Below are 16,225 nucleotides of genomic sequence, written 5' to 3'. Positions count from 1 at the left end.
AAACCTACTTGGTCCCAGACATCTAGCAGGAACACATCATCCTCTTCCAAGTCATCCTGATTGAAGTCAGGGATCTCTGTGGCCAGGAAGCGCCCGGTCTGGTTGGAACATTCAAAGAGCCGAGGAGTGATCACCAGGGTTTCCTCCTGCAGCCTGCAAGGTGGAGAGGAGAGCACATTGGAAAGCCTGTCTCCTAGGAAAATGCTCTTTCTTCTGATCACACAAAAGGTCCTGCATTCTCCCAAGAGTCCAGGAGCTCTCCAAGGGAGAAATTCCCACCAATCTTCCAGGACATACATTTCAGTGGCTCTTCTATAGTCCTGTTAGGAAGTTCTTCCTGATATCGTCCCTCTATTCCTCCTGCTGCTACTGTAGTACATGCCCTTTTGCTTTTGAACTGGGGAATAGTGGATCATGGACCTTCTTTAGAAAAAGAGGGTTTACAGCTTGTGTTCCTCAGCATCTGGGTCCTGTGGCAGCATGGAAGGACAGGAGCTGCTGGGACCCTGGCATCTTCTTCCCAAAGGGCACACCTATAGCCCTGCCCCTCTCTTTGAGCTGCCTCCTATGGCTGTGGAAATACCCCCACCAGGCCCCAGGCATTCCATGGTAAGCAGCACAGACACAGCCCCAGTGCCTGAGAGGCTCCAAGGGCCTGGGCTGCCCCTTACTCACCTGGCAGCCCTGAGAGCCTGGCACACAGAGTTCTCAATCCATACCTGCTGCAGGCTCTGGGCCATGCGGGTGGAGGTGCCGGGAGGCTCTCCAGCCTCGGAAAGTGAGCTGGCGGTCAAGGGACCTGGGAGTTACCTCTTGGTGCTGGCATAGGGGGCCTTCCCGCCCAGGGCCATCCAGAAGTTGGCCGGCTCCTGCCCTTCCACCACCACTTGTTTCTCGGTCCGGGAGATGGTGTCAGCAACCATCTTGGCCATTTCCCGCTCGTCCCCACTACAGCCCTGGGAAAAGGGGGGGTCGGCTGTGCTGGGGGAGCCCATCTCCAGTGCCACGCCTCCCCCTCCTTCCACCACATTCACTGGCCCAGAGCTCCCGGGTCTGGGAGGTTCTCCTGGATCAGGGGCCCACGCACATGGCCCAGGCAGGGGCAGCTGTCCCAACCTCTCCTCTGTCCTTGATGCTCCAAAGGATGGCAGAGGAGACAAGAGAGTCTGCACTCCTACTGGGCGGGAGGAAGTCTCCAAGAGACTGAGTCCTCCTGACAGAGACAAATGGGGAGGCAGCTACAGGCACAGGGAGACTGAGAGAGCCCAAGACATAAAGACAGAGCAACACGGGGACAGACAGGGGTGTCCAGAGACAAACAGAATGAGAAAGACCTACTCGGACACAGAGGCAGAGAATCAGGATGGCCAGACCCAGCGCCGCGGAGGAGCGAGGCAGGGCTAGAGGCATCGGAAACCAGTGAGCGGGACCTACCCGGCCAGAGGCCCCTGCCCTGACCCACACGGGGAGGCTGCTCTGAGGCTGGGGGACCGCCAAGACACACGCGGGGAGGGGGAGGCCGCTGGACCCTGCACACACCTTCCCACACCACAGGTAGCAGCAAGACTGGGTCTTGAGGATGAAGACATCATTGGAGTTGAGGGAGGTGGCCCTGGCTGGGACCTCAAAGGCCTTGGTGTTGTTGGTGTTGGTCCCCCGGACCTGGAACAGCCGTGTGGAGGGCACAGGCTCCACGCTGTTAGCCCGAGAGGTGCCTCCCTGCAGGGAGAGAGGGGCAGGAGTACCTTAGTAAAGGTGATGGGAGATTAGAGGGGCGACAGAGGTTGGGTGGGTCTGCTGCCCCTCCTGGTCCTCTACACCATCACCAGGCTATAGTCTTTCCAAAACACTGCTTTGGTCATGGGTGTTTCCCTGCCTGAAACCTTCATCCGGCTTACAGACTAGAGCCCAGCTTTCAGCGTGGCCCTTGATGTTGAAGGTGGAAACTTCCTTTCGAGAGTCACTCTCAGCTCTCTCCAAACCCTCCATTTAGCTTGGTCAGTTTCTCACTGTTCCCCACGGGGCCCTTCCTCTGGGCCTTTGTACTGGCTGTGCCCCTGCATCGCATGCCCTCGTTTTACCTCTGCTGAGCTCTTCAACTCTGACCCCAATGTCAAGACCTCCTCCAAACCCCCTTTCCATCATGGACTTTATGCCTATTCCCTGATTACTGTATGCACGCTCCCCTTTGAATGCAACATATTTCTGGCATTGAAACACACAGTGCCTTGGGCTGTTGGTTCACTGGTTGCCCAACAAGATGGTAAACAGCATTAGCATGGCATTTTTCTCCCCCTTGGCGCTTTGCAGAGGGCTGTATGCTTAGTAAGTGCTCAATAACCAGATTATTGCTTAAAGGAATGCAAGAGACGGCTATTTCGTTATGTCAGAAGGCACCAGTGCATTTTAGACAGGTCCATCGTTAGGCAGATCCAGCCAAAATAACTTCTTTTTTCATGGAGAGGGCCCAAGGAGTAGGGGTGTAGAGAGAAACAGTACTTGTATGTGCTAAGTGTTTATCAAACGGATTTTTAAAAATACTGAATTGCTGTTCCTATTACCATTCCACATAGATGATGGAGCCTCAAACAATCCTCTCCTAGGGAGAATGGGCTTCACCCTAGCCCTGCTCCCACCCCATGTCCCCCTCCCCATCTCCTGGATGCCCACCCCGCCTCAGCTGCCGGTACTGCCAGGCACCCCGGTCCAGCAGCCACACCTGGTAGACCACCATGCGTCCTTTGAAGATGGACATGAGGTGAGGTGGCTCCTTGCCCATCGGGACCAGGATCTGGACTGGTTCATTGTTGTACTGCTGGTCCAGGATGACCGCCTGATAGGCCGAGGCTGTGATTTCATCCCGGCTTGCCTGGCTGCCCTGGGGGTGAGCAGGATGGAAGGGGTAGGGTGAGGACACCCCCGATTCTGACTCCGTCCCCAGCCTTAGCCACAACTCCATCCCCAATTCTGCCCGGCCCCAAAACCAACTGTCTTCCCCACCAAGCCCCACCCCGGACACAGCCCAAATCCCCACCTGACCCAGACCTCGGTTCTGATCCCAGCCCCACATCTAATCTTTTTCCAGCCCCAGTCCACCCTTGACCCACCTTGACCCCAAACCTCCTCTCCCGCTTACTGCACCTTTCTCAGGGAAACACCATGGCTACCATACCACTCAACCCCAGCACCCAAGCATCTCCCTGCTCCCTCACATCTGGACATAGAAACCCACAGTCAGAGCAGATAGAGGGAATGGGAGTTGGAAGAGAGACTCAGAGAATCAAAAGGGGAAAGGGTTGTGAGTGGGGATACTCAGTGTCAGTGGGATCTCACAGCCAAAGCAGTTCCAAGATAGAAAAGGGGTGAAATCCCCATCACCAGAGATATTCAATTCAAGCGCAATGGCCACTTGGCATGGGTATAGTGGAGGGGGAGCTGAGCTGGCTATGCTCTGGACAGGGTGGGGTGGGGCTTGACCTGCCAGATGTAGAGCAGGTAGTACTTCTTCTCGCCAATGAGGTAGGTGTAGAGCAGCAGGTAGCAGTCGCCCCCATAGAAGTGGCCGAGCCACTTGGAATCCACAGGCACCAGCTCTAGGTCCTCAATGCGCCATACCTGGGGTGGGTAGCAGGCTAGTGTGAGGTCCAGGACAGGCTCTGCCAAACCCTCCCCACCCATCCCGGGCCTCCCTCCTCCCTTGCCATACCTGCACCTCCCCACTCCCATCGTCGACCATCTTCTGCTGGGCCGCCACCTGAGGCTGGACGTGCATGGACGTGGCATCAAACTTCACCTGTTCCACCCTAGCTGGAGTGAGGGGGAATCATGATACCCAGTGTCACCAGCTGAGTTCCCCCAGGTTCTCACAACAGCCCTGAGTGGAAGCTACAATTCTTAGACCCATTTTACAGATGAGGAAACTGAGGCTAGAGAGATTCAGTAGCTGACCCAAGGTCATGCAGCTAGAGAGCGGCAGAGGTATAACACAGAACCATATCTCCCTCCTGTAAGGCTCATGCTTCACCGGGGCCTCCCAGAGCAGCCAGAGAAAGGACAACCCTTTTCTCCTCCCCCAGGTGCCTGGCACGGAGCTTGCCCTCAGCAAATATTGTCCAGGAGACTAAAGTTTTCTGGGTTCCAGAGAGACCCAACCCCACTCCAAATGAAAGTCAGGCTGTTCTCAGCTCCATTTTTGTGACAACTCTTGAGTTTCTCCAAGTCCCTTTGTGTCCCCACCCCACCTGGGGAGTCCAGACCCAGGGTGAAAGCACACATGCAAGAGGCGTGTTCAGGAAGGAGGGCAGGAGACAGGTCTGTGCTCTCCGGGCCCCGCTCCCGGCTTCTGGTCCCACCCTGCCTCGGGCCAACCCTCACCCACGGAGCCCACGGCATGGGTTTTGCCCAGGCCTGAGGCCCGGTTGGGCACTGTCCACTTCTGGAAGAGCTGCTGAAAGACGGCTGACTCGGCCCCATCATTCTGCACCTCCACCTGCGTGCTCGGTGGGTATTGCTTCGCTTTGATAAAGTTCTGGGAAGAGAAGGAGGTGGCTGGGCCTGTGTCCCTCCCCCAGTCCCCACCCCCTAGTGAAAGCTGACCCCAAACCTAACCCTGCTCTGACCCCCACCCCAAGGCCAAACCAGACTCCAAACTCGACACCACCTCCAACCTAGCTCTGACCTCAACCCTGAATCCACTGCTAACCTCAAAACCCACTTCTGACCCCAACCCCAAGGTCAAATCTGACCCAAACCTGATCCCAGCCTCCATCTCCGACCTTGAACCCCACCCCCAATCCAACGCTGACCCCAAGCCAGTTAGAATGACTGACTCCAACTCCTACAGTGACCCCAAACTCTGACTTGGCCTTAGCACCGTGCTGACCCAACCCCCTCTTGTAGGAAGGCCAGCCTCCATTTCTCCCTCCCTTGTCCCAGCCAAGCTGGAGGTGGGAGCCCGCATTCTGCAGAGGCCCCCAGGTTGCCGGGTGGTTGGCTATGCAGCGTGCAGAGACCCGCCAAGACGGCTACAGAGCGGATATGCAGACCCCCTGGAGCTAAATCAGGCTCGGAGCCTTCCCTGGCCTCTGCCTGGGGCTGTGCCTGGCCCTGACCCCGCTGCCCTCTCCCTGCTGGAGTCGGCTTCTCTGCCTTCTCCTCCAAGTGCTCCTCCCTGACGCCCAGGCCCACCAGTGCCTGGCTCATGGCTTCCTTCTTCTCCTGGGCATTGACATTCTTCCCCTTCCACACGTAGATCTTCAGGCCCCCTTGGTCCAAGATGTAACAGTCCTGGAGGCGGGAGAGAAGGACGCAGGGTGAGAGCCTGAGGGCGCCCTCGGTGCCGGGCTAGGGGAGCGGCAGGCACACGAGGTCGCCTTCCCTCACATGCCACCCCCTCCTCCACAACCAGCCCAGGCCCCTGGCGCCGCTCCTACTTGGGGGAGAGTGGGCAGGCGGCGGGCAGGGGGGTGATGGGAGTTGGGGCTGGGGGCGGCCTCCAGACCCTCTCACCTGGTGACTGAGCAGGTCCTGGGTGAGCGGCCGCGTGGCGACTTCTCTGACCACCACGTTTCCCCCTGAGTCAGACACGCTGCAGGACAAACGTGAGGCATAGACAAGGGGGGTCCCGGGCCCTCACCTGGGGAATCCTCCCCCAGGAAGTTCCCCAGGGTCAAGAGGAGCCCAGAGGCAACCGGGCACTCACTGGTACAACTTGAGGGTGGCCTTGAGTGCCGGCTCCACCACCGTGTCAGGCACGGCGGCCTTCAGCACCGTCCGCTGGCCCAGCACGTGGTTCATGATCTCCATCAACTGCGGCGAGGCCTTCTCGTTCTCCCCGTCCACTACGCCCACGTAGGTGCGCCCACCCCGCTCCTGGTCTCGGATCTCCTTGGCCAGGGTCATGCCCTGCAGGGAGGCCCCGGGACCCGTGAAGGCTGGCGGGGGGCAGGGGACAGGGCAGTGTCTGCCACCCCAAACCACACCTGGAGCGCCCAGCCCCCTACAGCAGTGCCAAGGGGGAGGCACCTGCCCGGCCCTTCCCTTTTGATGGGGGACCAGGCTTTTTAGGTGCATGTGAGGAAACCAGGCAAAAATCCCAGGAAGAGCAGGTTTCCTCTTGGGCAGGAGAGGGTCTGGAGGGGACTTGCTGGGCCTTCGTTTTTGACATTGTTTGAAATTTGTGATTTTACTTCACAGTTTTGCATAAGAGGTGAGCCCTGAAGATCACAGTCCTCGGTCTCTTTGCCCCAAAGCCATGTACACACACACCCCCCCACACACACACACACATGCGTGCACACGTGCGTGCATGCATACACACAGAGGCTCATGTATGTGCCTCACACATACGCCCAAACACACACACTCACACACACACACAGCAGTCTCTCATGTGCTCACACAGATGTCCAAACACACACTCACACACAGGGCTGGCTTACCCTCCTCTGCCCAACGTCTACTACTCAGTTACTGGCCTTTCCACCCCGGTCCCCTTCTCTCTCCACTCCCCTCCAGGCCCTCTCACCCAGTCCCAAGGCTTCTGCTCAGGTCCATATCTGTCTCCAGCCCAGCTCTCTGTTTTCATCCTATTTCTCCAACTCCCATGATAACCCCATTTTAAGATGTCCCAAACCGAACTCTTGATTTTCTTCCCAACTCTTGTTGCTTCTTGATCTTCCCATCTCAGGAAATGGGACTCCATACATCCCCACAAAAAGCACAGCCTTTGACTTCTGCCTCGCCCCTCTCTCGTCACCCCCAATCTGACATGCAAGTCCCATGATTCCACCTTCCCAGCCGCGCTCCTCACCCAGACGGCCAGAGGGGCTCCCTGTGTGCCCTTAAGCCCTCCACACCCTCTCGCTTCTCAAAAGTCAGAGTGACCTTCAACGGCCTCCCGGTCACTGAGAACAAAACCCAACCCTCTCACACAGACTTCTGACCACATAACATGTCTTATGAGACCCACCCGCCCTCTTCTCCAAGCTCCCCAAAGCCCTCATTTTGTGCTCTGGCTGAGCTAGGAGGTTCCCTGCCAGCCACTTCTCTCCTGCTTCCCCCCAGAAGCCTTCATAGAACTCTCAGAACCCCCAGCACCACACTCCCCACCCCTCACTTCTCCAATATTGCCCTGCATGTCTGTCTTCCCCACTGGACGGCCAGCTGGAGGCCAGAGCCAGGGCAGGGCGCTGCCCATTTCATTCACCACCAGATGCCCAATGCTTGGCACAGGGTCTGCCACACAGCAGGGACTCATTAGACCTGAGTGGATCAGCCAGGGTACACACACGCGAACTCCAACACGCATAGCTCTCCCCATACACATGAAGACTCAGATCCACCTTCAAACACAGTACCCTGGACAGTCAGGGGAGAGACGCCTGGGGAAATGGGGGCTGCTTGGGGTGTGGCAGCGGTCTGGCAAGTTTGACTGGGAGGGAGGCTGGGTGCTGGGTGCAGGAGCAGGTTGGGGCAGGGTGGGATTTGGGGGGAGGGGTGGTGCACCAGCAGGGTTACCCTGAGTCTCTCCATGCGGTTACTCTCTGGCCCGTTCCACTGGATGATAAGCTTCCCGAGGTCCAGGAGGAAAACATCCCCACGGTTGAAACTCTTCCAGGACATCTTCACCTGGAGAGCCATGGGGCAGGCACAGACCCCACTCAGACCCCATCCATCACCCCCATCACCCATCATCTCTTCCCCACCCCTCCTCTGCCCCTCACCCCTCCTCAGCCTCTGCTCTCCACCCAGGCTGGGAGCGGGGAGAGGAGGCCACGCCCACGGCCCTGGTTGATGCCCACCTCTCCGGCCACCACATTCCTCTTGCCCTTGACATGTAGCAGCCGCTGGATGTCATAGGAGTTGGTCTCCACTTGTTTCATGCCAGAAGCCACACCCCCTTTCCGGATCCTGTGAAGAGAGGTGAACTGACCCAAGGGAGTGGGCTGGGAGGTGTGATAGGTCCCTGTCCTCCCAGATCTTGGGTACCTGGTTGCCACAGGGGCCATTTGAGGGCTGGGGCTGGGACTAGGGAGGTGCATGAGGCACCTTGGGCACAAACTCCAAGGAGGCACTCACTCTCAGGGCCATGCAAGGTCGGTCTATTGCCTCAATTTGCATGACCCTGGCAGTGAGTGCCTCTTTGGAGTTTGTACCCTAGATGCCTCGTGCACCTCACCCTAGTCCTTGCCCTGTTGAGAGCCCTGCGAAGATGGGTGCATGGTAATGTGGTAATGTGGAAGGACCGGATAGGACTCTAAGGACAGGGGACTGAAATGAAGGAAAGAGGGGAGATGCTATGGACTGAATTGTGTCCCCTCCCAACTCATATGTTGAAGCCCTAGCCCTCAATGTGATGGTATTTGGAGACGGAGCCTTTGGGAGGTAATAGATTAGATAAGGTCTAGGTGAGGTCATAAGGGTGGGAACCTCATGATTGGATTAGTGCCCTTATAAGAAGTGACACTAGAGAGCTTGCTCACACTCCATCATGTGAGGACACAGTGAGAGGGTGGCCATCTGCAAACCAGGGAGAGAGCCCTCACCAGCAATCAAATCAGCCGACACCTTTATCTTGGACTTTCCAACTTCCAGAACTGTGAGAAAACTAATTTCTGTTGTTTAAGCCACCCAGTCTATATTTTGGTTTTTGTATTTTTTGTATTTTGCTATGGCAGCCCAAGCAGACTTAAGCCAGGAGAGGTACCACCTCAAGTGCTCAAAGGAGTGGACTGCTGCTGTGAGTGTAGAAAGAAGGAGAGCAAGACAAAAGGGAAGGGTGGGGACTGTGGCTAACTGGAGAAATCCTGGCCTATCCTACAGGTCAGTAGCAACTTGGCTCCTGACCGTGTGTTTCCATGGGAAAAGCCGGGAGGTCAGAACTTCAGATTTTTCAAGAAAAGCTGGAAATCTGGATTTTAGTGTGAAAGGTTTCTTTAGAGAAAGAAGGAGCAGTCATATGCTCATTGGCCAGTGGGGAGACTTGATATGATGCCCTGGAGGGCCTCCTTTGGTGCTGAGCTCTCCAGGACATTCAAATAGGGGTTGATTTACAAAAATTCATGGTATGCAGAGTTACAGAATTTCAGAATGGCCTCCCGGCAGCCAAAGACACACTCAGAGAGATGAAGACCAAGGACAGGGCAGCAGCAGAAATGGGAGTGGAAGATTAGAAAGGTGAACAAAAATTACTCTCATGGGCTCTCCCCACAGCCTCAGGCTCCCTTTCCAGCCCCAGGTCTGCCCCCCAGCCTTGGTGTCCCTCCCCAGCCCTGATTCCATTCCCAAGCCTGTAGCGCGCCCCTCCGTACACAATGCCCTGCTTGAAGTAGCCTCGGAAGGTCTCGCTCTCGTTGCCCTGGACCTCGCGGTGCTGGACAGCCCGGCCCTTCAGAAAGTCATCCATCTGTGTGGTGTAGATGGCAGCTGCCCCTTGCTCATCCTGGGACGAGTCCTGGCCGATCCAGTAATGAATGTCATAGGACAGGTTGCTGCCTGTCTTGTGGATCTAGGGAGAGGGCATGTCCAGTGTACCCGAGGCCCTGGGCTCCCACAGCCCTCTCCCTGCCTCCCTGCTTCACAAGCTCGTGGGGCCTGGGCCACAGGGGAGCTTGGCATGGGGGAAGTTCATGGGACTGGTGGTCAGCAGCCCTGCATCGTGGCCCCAGTTCTGTCAGACTCTCTGAGACATGGGGCAAGTGGCTTCCCCCACCTGGGCCTTGCTCATCTCATCTTGGAAATAACTTGGTGGGACTACAGCATTTCCCAAAGTGATGTGCACAGACCATCAGAGGTCTGATAGGTGATTGGGTGGTATACAATGAAATGTATATATGAAATGATCATGGAATTTTTTTTTTTTGGCCACGCCACCGGACATGCAGGATCTTAGTTCCCAGACCAGGGATCAAACCCACGCCCCCTGCAGTGAAAACGCGAAGTCTTAACCACTGGACCACCAGGGAAGTCCCTGATTATGGAAATATTTTATAGCTACTTTCTGTTTGTGACACGGGACACTGTGTTCCATTCATGATAATGATATTAAGTTTTTAAATAAATTGATTTAAATTTTAAAAGTGAATCAATATAAGGAAAAGTACAAATGCGTTAACAATACAGGATGTGGAAGAAACCGAGAAGGTGAAATGAAGTTGACTGTGGATTTTGGGAACATGGGCTCAAGGTAGGGTGACATCCCACCAGTTCAGAAGATCCCCCAAGACTGTAAATCCACAGATGGTCACCCCAGCTGGGAGCTCACAGCCCAAGGGCAGGGAGAGCCTCTTACATCTCTGACCCTGTGGAGCTACCTCTAGGCTGGGAACACCCAGTGAATGCTGTCCTGGGGTGAAGTTCGGTGGTAGTTCCCATTGCCCCCAGCCTCAAGTTTCCTCTATGTTGCTACCGTGAGTTTTGCTCTCTGCTCAGCCCCCTCCCCGGCCCATCCCCGACTCACAGCCAAGACTATGTAGCAGTCACCGTCGAAGAAGCTGCCGAAGGTGCTGGAAGGAACAGGCACCATCTGCATGGCCTAGGGAGGGAAGGGAGGTCAGGGAGGTCAGAGGGTCAACCACCGAGGACCCCCAGCTTCCCTGCCCCCCTTAACCAAATGGAGAGTTAGGAAAGGAAGGCCAGGAGGAAGAGGGCATGAGGAAACTGACAAGGAGAATGGGTGTGAGGATGGTGGGGAGGAAAAGGAGCAAGAGGATGTGCCCGATGCCTGAGGAGGGGGTGGGGATGGCACTTGGGGACAGGCACCAGGGGCTCGCATGCCAGCAGGGCAGGATGGAGGACAGTCGAGTAATCCCAGGGCTCTCCCTTCCCTTGGTCCACCCCAGTCCTGCAGAGCCCCCTTTGTGCCCAGGCAGGTCCTCACCTCTATCCTCCATATCTGCACCCCGGGCGTGGTGATGTTGAGGGAGCCTTTGACCTGGGCGCTCAGTTTCGTCATGGCGGATGAACCTGGGGAGAAGTGGTGTCAGAGTAAGAAGAGGACATGGGGTCTTCCATGGTGGCGCAGTGGTTAAGAATCCGCCTGCCAATGCAGGGGACACGGGTTCAAGCCCTGGTCTGGGAAGATCCCACATACTGCGGAGCAACTAAGCCCATGCGCCACAACTACTGAAGCCCACGTGCTTAGAGTCCGTGCTCTGCAACAAGAGAAGCCACCGCAATGAGAAGCCCACGCATCACAACGAAGACCCAACACAGCCAAAAATAAATAAATAAATATTAAAAAAAAAAAAAAAAGAAGAAGACCTGGGCATGCCTCGGTTTCAGTGCCGCTCTTACAGCCCAGCCCGGGACAGCTCCCGACAATGCCCCGAGGCCAGGGCTCAGGGACCTGGGGGAAGTTCCCCACCCTGGGCCCTGATTGGCCAGGGGCCCGCCCTCCAGCCTTCTCACCCAGCTCTGATCTTGTCATTCTTGTTTAAATACCTTCCCTCATCACCTACTGCAAAAAGTCTCCCTCCACTCCTTAGCCTGGCAATCAAGGCCCTTCTTGATCTAGCCCCAAACAGTTTTTCTTCCTGAAAAGTTTTGATCAAAGCCATGCCTGGTTAAAATATATATATATATATATATATATATATATATATATATATATATATATATATATATATACATCATACGGAGTTTTCTTTTTTAAAAAGAAAGCAAAGAATAAATAAGGGTTGAAAAGTGTACGCACCCAAAAGATTTGAAAAAAACAGGTGTTCAAACAAAAACCTGTACATAAAATTCATAGCTGCTCTATTCACAATTGCCAAAAGGTGGAAACAACCCAAATGTCCATATGAACAGATCAACAAAAGGTGGTCTATCCACACAATGGAATGGTATTCAGCTGAAAAAACGAATGAAGCACGATACACACTACAATGTGGATGAACCTTGACTACTTTACGCCCAGTGAAAAAAGTCAGACACAGAGGCCCGGTATTGTATAATTGAATTTATATGAAATATCCAGAATAGGCAAATCCATAGAGATAGCAAGCGATTAGTGGTTGTCAGGGGCTGGGAGGAAGGGAGGAATGGGGAGCGACTCCTAGTGGGTATGGAGTTTCCATTCGGAGTGATGAAAATATTCTGGAACTAGATAGTGGTAGTGGTTGTGCAGCGTTGTGAATGTATTGAATGTCACTGAATTGTATGTTTTAAAGTGGTTAAAATGGTAAATCTTATGTTCTGTGTATTTTACCACAATAAAAGAAAAGTGTATGCAGCAGTTTCCTGTTTCTTGCTAGCTCCAGACACGCCGCAGTTACTGTTCTGGTGGCCCACACAAAATGGGGTGGGACCATGTTTGTTTGTTCGGTACTGAATCGCCAGCATATAGCACTGCTGGCACTTTTTGCTGAGTGGGTGCATGGGCAGACGGATGAATGGGCGGGTAGTTGGGTGGTTGGTTGGGTGTGTGGGTTAAAGTGATTGAGTGGATGGATGGATGAATGAATGAGTGAATCCTTCCAACGTGAACCACCCTCCACCCACTGAGCGGGAAGAAATCTCTCCCCAGTCTTCTTTTATGGTATCTGTTATGGCTCTATTCCTTTGACCTGTAGCTGTGTTCTCCACTCCAGCTGCTCATCAGAATCACCTAGGGAGCTTTTTTTTTTTAAACACAAAGGTGCTTTATTTCAAGTCCATGCCATCTAAATCTACTGAGTACAGTAATCAGGACCGGAGAGGGGACGAATTAGAACTTAAACAACAACAACAAAAACACTGGGACGTTCGCCCCCTGCATTGCGAATCTTAGTTCAGAAGAATCCGTGCGCTGGCAAGCCCGTCTCCCCCCTGAGAAGCACGCTTCTCGCTCCGTTCTCCCTAGGGAGATTTTTTTTTTTTTTTTTAAACATCTTTATTGGAGTATAATTGCTTTACAATGGTGAGTTAGTTTCTGCTTTATAACGAAGTGAATCAGTTATACATATACATATGTTCCCATATCTCTTCCCTCTTGCATCTCCCTCCCTCCCACCCTCCCTCTCCCACCCCTCTAGGTGGTCACAAAGCACCGAGCTGAGGGAGATTTTAAACAACACTGATCTCTGATGCTCAGGATGTATCCATATCTCCAGGGATTCTAATTTAATTAGGCCTGGGTGTGGCCCATTCTTGGGTACTTTATTTTCTGCCTTTTGGGAGGTGGGGCATAGGTGCTTTTGAAACTCCCCAGTGATTCTGATGAGCTAAGGAGAGCCACTTGTCCCCGGTTATTTTTGTCCCTGGTTTCCTGCCCCTCCCTCCCAGGCTGGAGGCCACCCCATTCCCCACTGAGCCTACCACCCAGCCCTGCATGGAGTTGCCCTCCATGAATGCTCCTTGAATCAGTGGATAATAAATGAAAGGTCATGTGGCCCCCACCTCCGTGCACTGACAGCTGGAATCTATCTAATCTCTCCTTGCACCTGAACTCTGAGTCACCCCTTGGAACAATGACCTGGTTTTTTACTGCTGGTAGACTCCCTCTTCTGAGTCCTGAAGGGTGACCCCCTCTCCCTGGCATTGTGGAATCTGGGGGCAAGGTCTCCCTGCCCAGCCTTTGATTAGCGCCCCCTCCAGCAGATCAGGGCCACCTGCCAATAGCCAGCACTGCACATGTAGGAGCCCCTTGTGCCTGGGTCCTGTCTGATGTCCCTGTCGGCCAGGGCCTCCTCCATGAAGTATCTCTCAACCCGCAGAGACCCCAGGGCTCCCAGGACTCCTGGTTCAGCTGAACCAATTTGGGTACAAAAGAGGAAAATGTTTTCTGTTTTATTTCAATCACCACCTTCGTCCACATCCCTCTTTTCACCAAAACAGACTGACCCTCACTAGCTGTACAGACATGGCTGTGTTTCTTCATCCACGAGGTGGGCAGTTGACAACTAGGTGATCTCTAAAGTCCCACCAGGGGGACTTCCCTGGTGGCGCGGTGGATAAGACTCCGTGCTCCCAATGCAGGGGGCCTGGGTTAGATCCCTGGTCAGGAAGCTAGATCCCACATGCATGCCGCAACTAAGAGTTCGCGTGCCACAACTAAGGAGCCCGCCTGCCACAACCAAGACCCGGTGCAACCAAATAAATAAATAAATAAATAAATAAATATTTAAAGTCCCACAGGAACATGCTCTGAGTCTAGGAGGAAATAGCAAGAGGAATAGAGTGTAGACAAGATGAGGCTCTTCTTGTCCATCAAAGCAACAGAGACTCTGGGGAGCAGGGGCTTGAAAAAGCTGGGGCTCTCCCTCCCTAGAGAGAAATCAGGACTGGGGACCTCCAGCAGCTTGAACAGGGAAGGGGTGAGCAAGGGCATTCTGGGGAGGGCAGCCCCTAGAGGGGGACTCATGCTCCAAGGGTAGCTGCCAGCTGCTCCTGCCCTGTCGACGTTGGTCAGAGCAGATGCCTCTGGCCCGCCCCCCTGGTCCTCCCCAGCCTCCAGTCTCTCCTGAACTGCTGGGAGGAATATGGGTCCCATGCTGTCCCAATGCCGACAGCACAGCCCTGGGTTTGGATATGTGATGTCTTCTCTCTCAGCTTGAATTCACTGGCTCCCCCCTCACTCCTGGTCCCCTCTCTCCTCTGTATCCCCCTCGAGGAAGGGCACCAACACTCCCAGACCCCAAAGCCATCCATTGGTGCAGCAGCCTGGACCCCTCCCTCTCTGGCCCTTCTGTCCACCTGAACGCCTCTCCAGTCTGCCCCCAACACACCTCCACCTCTCTCTGCTTCTAGTAACACCACACTGTTCACTGGCCCTGGCCACCCCCCACCCACACATGTTGCTTCTCACCCTCCCCTCATGTCCCTCCTTTCTCCTTTAGTTTTCTTTTCCAGTGCCCTCGCCACCTGTCTTCACTTGGCCAACACTCCCGTGCTCTTCTTGACTCAATTTAGGTCTCATTTCTTCCAAGATACCTTCCCGGAATCCTCAAGCTAGACTATGGACCTCTCCTCAGGGACTCCGAGGCATCCTGGCCGGATGCCTCTCTTGGACCCCTGACCACATGATGATGAGAGGATCTGTTTATAAGTCTGAGGTCCCCAAGGTCAAGGACCTAGACACATTTGTCTGTGTAGCCCCCAGATCCTAGCACATAGTAGGTGCTCAATAAATACTCTTGAAGCTGAAAGACTGAACCGCAGAATAAAAGGGATGGCCCTTCTTGGGACCCTGGAGGGAGTTAGGGCTCCTGCTGCCCCCAGGTCCCATCTTTCCTTTCGTAACTGCTGCCTTGTTGTCCTCAGAGTTGGGGCTCCAGGGAGCCCCAGAGTGCTGTCACTGCTCTTCATTCCTAGTCATGCAGTCCTGAGCGGGACAGGGATGTGGCAGTCCCCAAAGGACACCCTCCTGCTTTGTTAGGCCCATGAGAGCAGAGGAAGTGGACATATCCCAGCCCCCAGCCTGCTGACTCTGCCTCACCCTGAGCCTGAACAGGCTTCCTCGGAAGCGGGTGGTCAGTACATCCCAAGATCCTGATCTGGACTTGGCTCCCACCTCCCCTGTTCCCCCTATTTTAGCTGATGGAGCCACAGTGCCTGGTGAGGCTGAGCGGACGGGTCCCAGTGGAGGAGAGATGGGGCAGAGGTGCATGCGAGGGTGGCCGAGCCTGGACCAGGGCCCAGGGTCCTGTTGCCCACAGCCCCCTGCCCCCTCTCTGCCTTTGCCCATTCAATCCCTGATGGCTGTTGCTCACACCCTAGTATCCAGGAGACGAGCGCCCTGAGGTCCCAGGAGTTCAAGGGAATGGGGACACAGAGAAAGAAACCATTTCAGATGAGGAAGAAATGAGCAAAGAGACAGTGGGCGCGGGAGTTAGGGGGACAGTGAGGTCAGGGTGACCAACTAGTCCCGGTTTGCCCAGGACTGGAGGCTTTTACATCTAGAAGTCCCCAGATACTCCTCAGTCCAGGGCGGTCGGGCGGGGATGGGTGACACCTGAGGTGGGGTGGGGACTGGAGGCAAGTGGGGGTCGGAAAGAGCAGTGGTCCGGGGTGAAGCTGCACAATCCTTCCCTTGGAGGCCCAGGAAGCCACACTGGGCTCCCTGCCCTTTCCAGACTCTCCAGAGAACGAAGCCTCTACCTCACACCCGCGCCAAGGAGCTGCAGGAGGCCCCACGCTGCCCGCCAGGAGCAGGGGACCCTGTTCTGTCCTCTCCCACCACCTGTGGTCCCATGTGTCCCCACAGGGTGGCCTTACCTGTCTGGAGGAGGCAGCTGCCACCTGGGAG

At 54.9% G+C, this 16,225-nt stretch overlaps 1 protein-coding gene across 1 annotated transcript in view; it reads right to left on the bottom strand.

The window, feature by feature from the left end:
• VIL1 (villin 1) overlaps positions 1 to 16,225 on the bottom strand; it is a 26,372-nt gene extending 10,147 nt beyond the window's left edge. The window contains exons 1-16 of the mRNA XM_059928687.1: positions 16,195 to 16,225; positions 10,880 to 10,965; positions 10,460 to 10,534; positions 9,312 to 9,508; positions 7,803 to 7,911; positions 7,519 to 7,629; positions 5,702 to 5,904; positions 5,509 to 5,587; positions 5,188 to 5,286; positions 4,375 to 4,528; positions 3,707 to 3,807; positions 3,478 to 3,615; positions 2,720 to 2,878; positions 1,540 to 1,719; positions 811 to 956; positions 9 to 153 (exon numbers count right to left, since the gene is read on the bottom strand). Of these exons, the coding sequence (XP_059784670.1) occupies positions 9 to 153; positions 811 to 956; positions 1,540 to 1,719; positions 2,720 to 2,878; positions 3,478 to 3,615; positions 3,707 to 3,807; positions 4,375 to 4,528; positions 5,188 to 5,286; positions 5,509 to 5,587; positions 5,702 to 5,904; positions 7,519 to 7,629; positions 7,803 to 7,911; positions 9,312 to 9,508; positions 10,460 to 10,534; positions 10,880 to 10,954 (1,971 nt within the window). The 5' untranslated portion in view covers positions 10,955 to 10,965; positions 16,195 to 16,225. The remainder of the gene's footprint in view (positions 1 to 8; positions 154 to 810; positions 957 to 1,539; positions 1,720 to 2,719; positions 2,879 to 3,477; positions 3,616 to 3,706; positions 3,808 to 4,374; positions 4,529 to 5,187; positions 5,287 to 5,508; positions 5,588 to 5,701; positions 5,905 to 7,518; positions 7,630 to 7,802; positions 7,912 to 9,311; positions 9,509 to 10,459; positions 10,535 to 10,879; positions 10,966 to 16,194) is intronic.

The sequence above is a fragment of the Balaenoptera ricei genome, chromosome 7 (genome assembly GCF_028023285.1).
Source record: "Balaenoptera ricei isolate mBalRic1 chromosome 7, mBalRic1.hap2, whole genome shotgun sequence".
Taxonomy (NCBI): Eukaryota; Metazoa; Chordata; class Mammalia; order Artiodactyla; family Balaenopteridae; genus Balaenoptera; species Balaenoptera ricei.
Note: the sequence above shows the minus strand (reverse complement) of the source record. Positions and strands in the feature narration are given on the sequence as shown.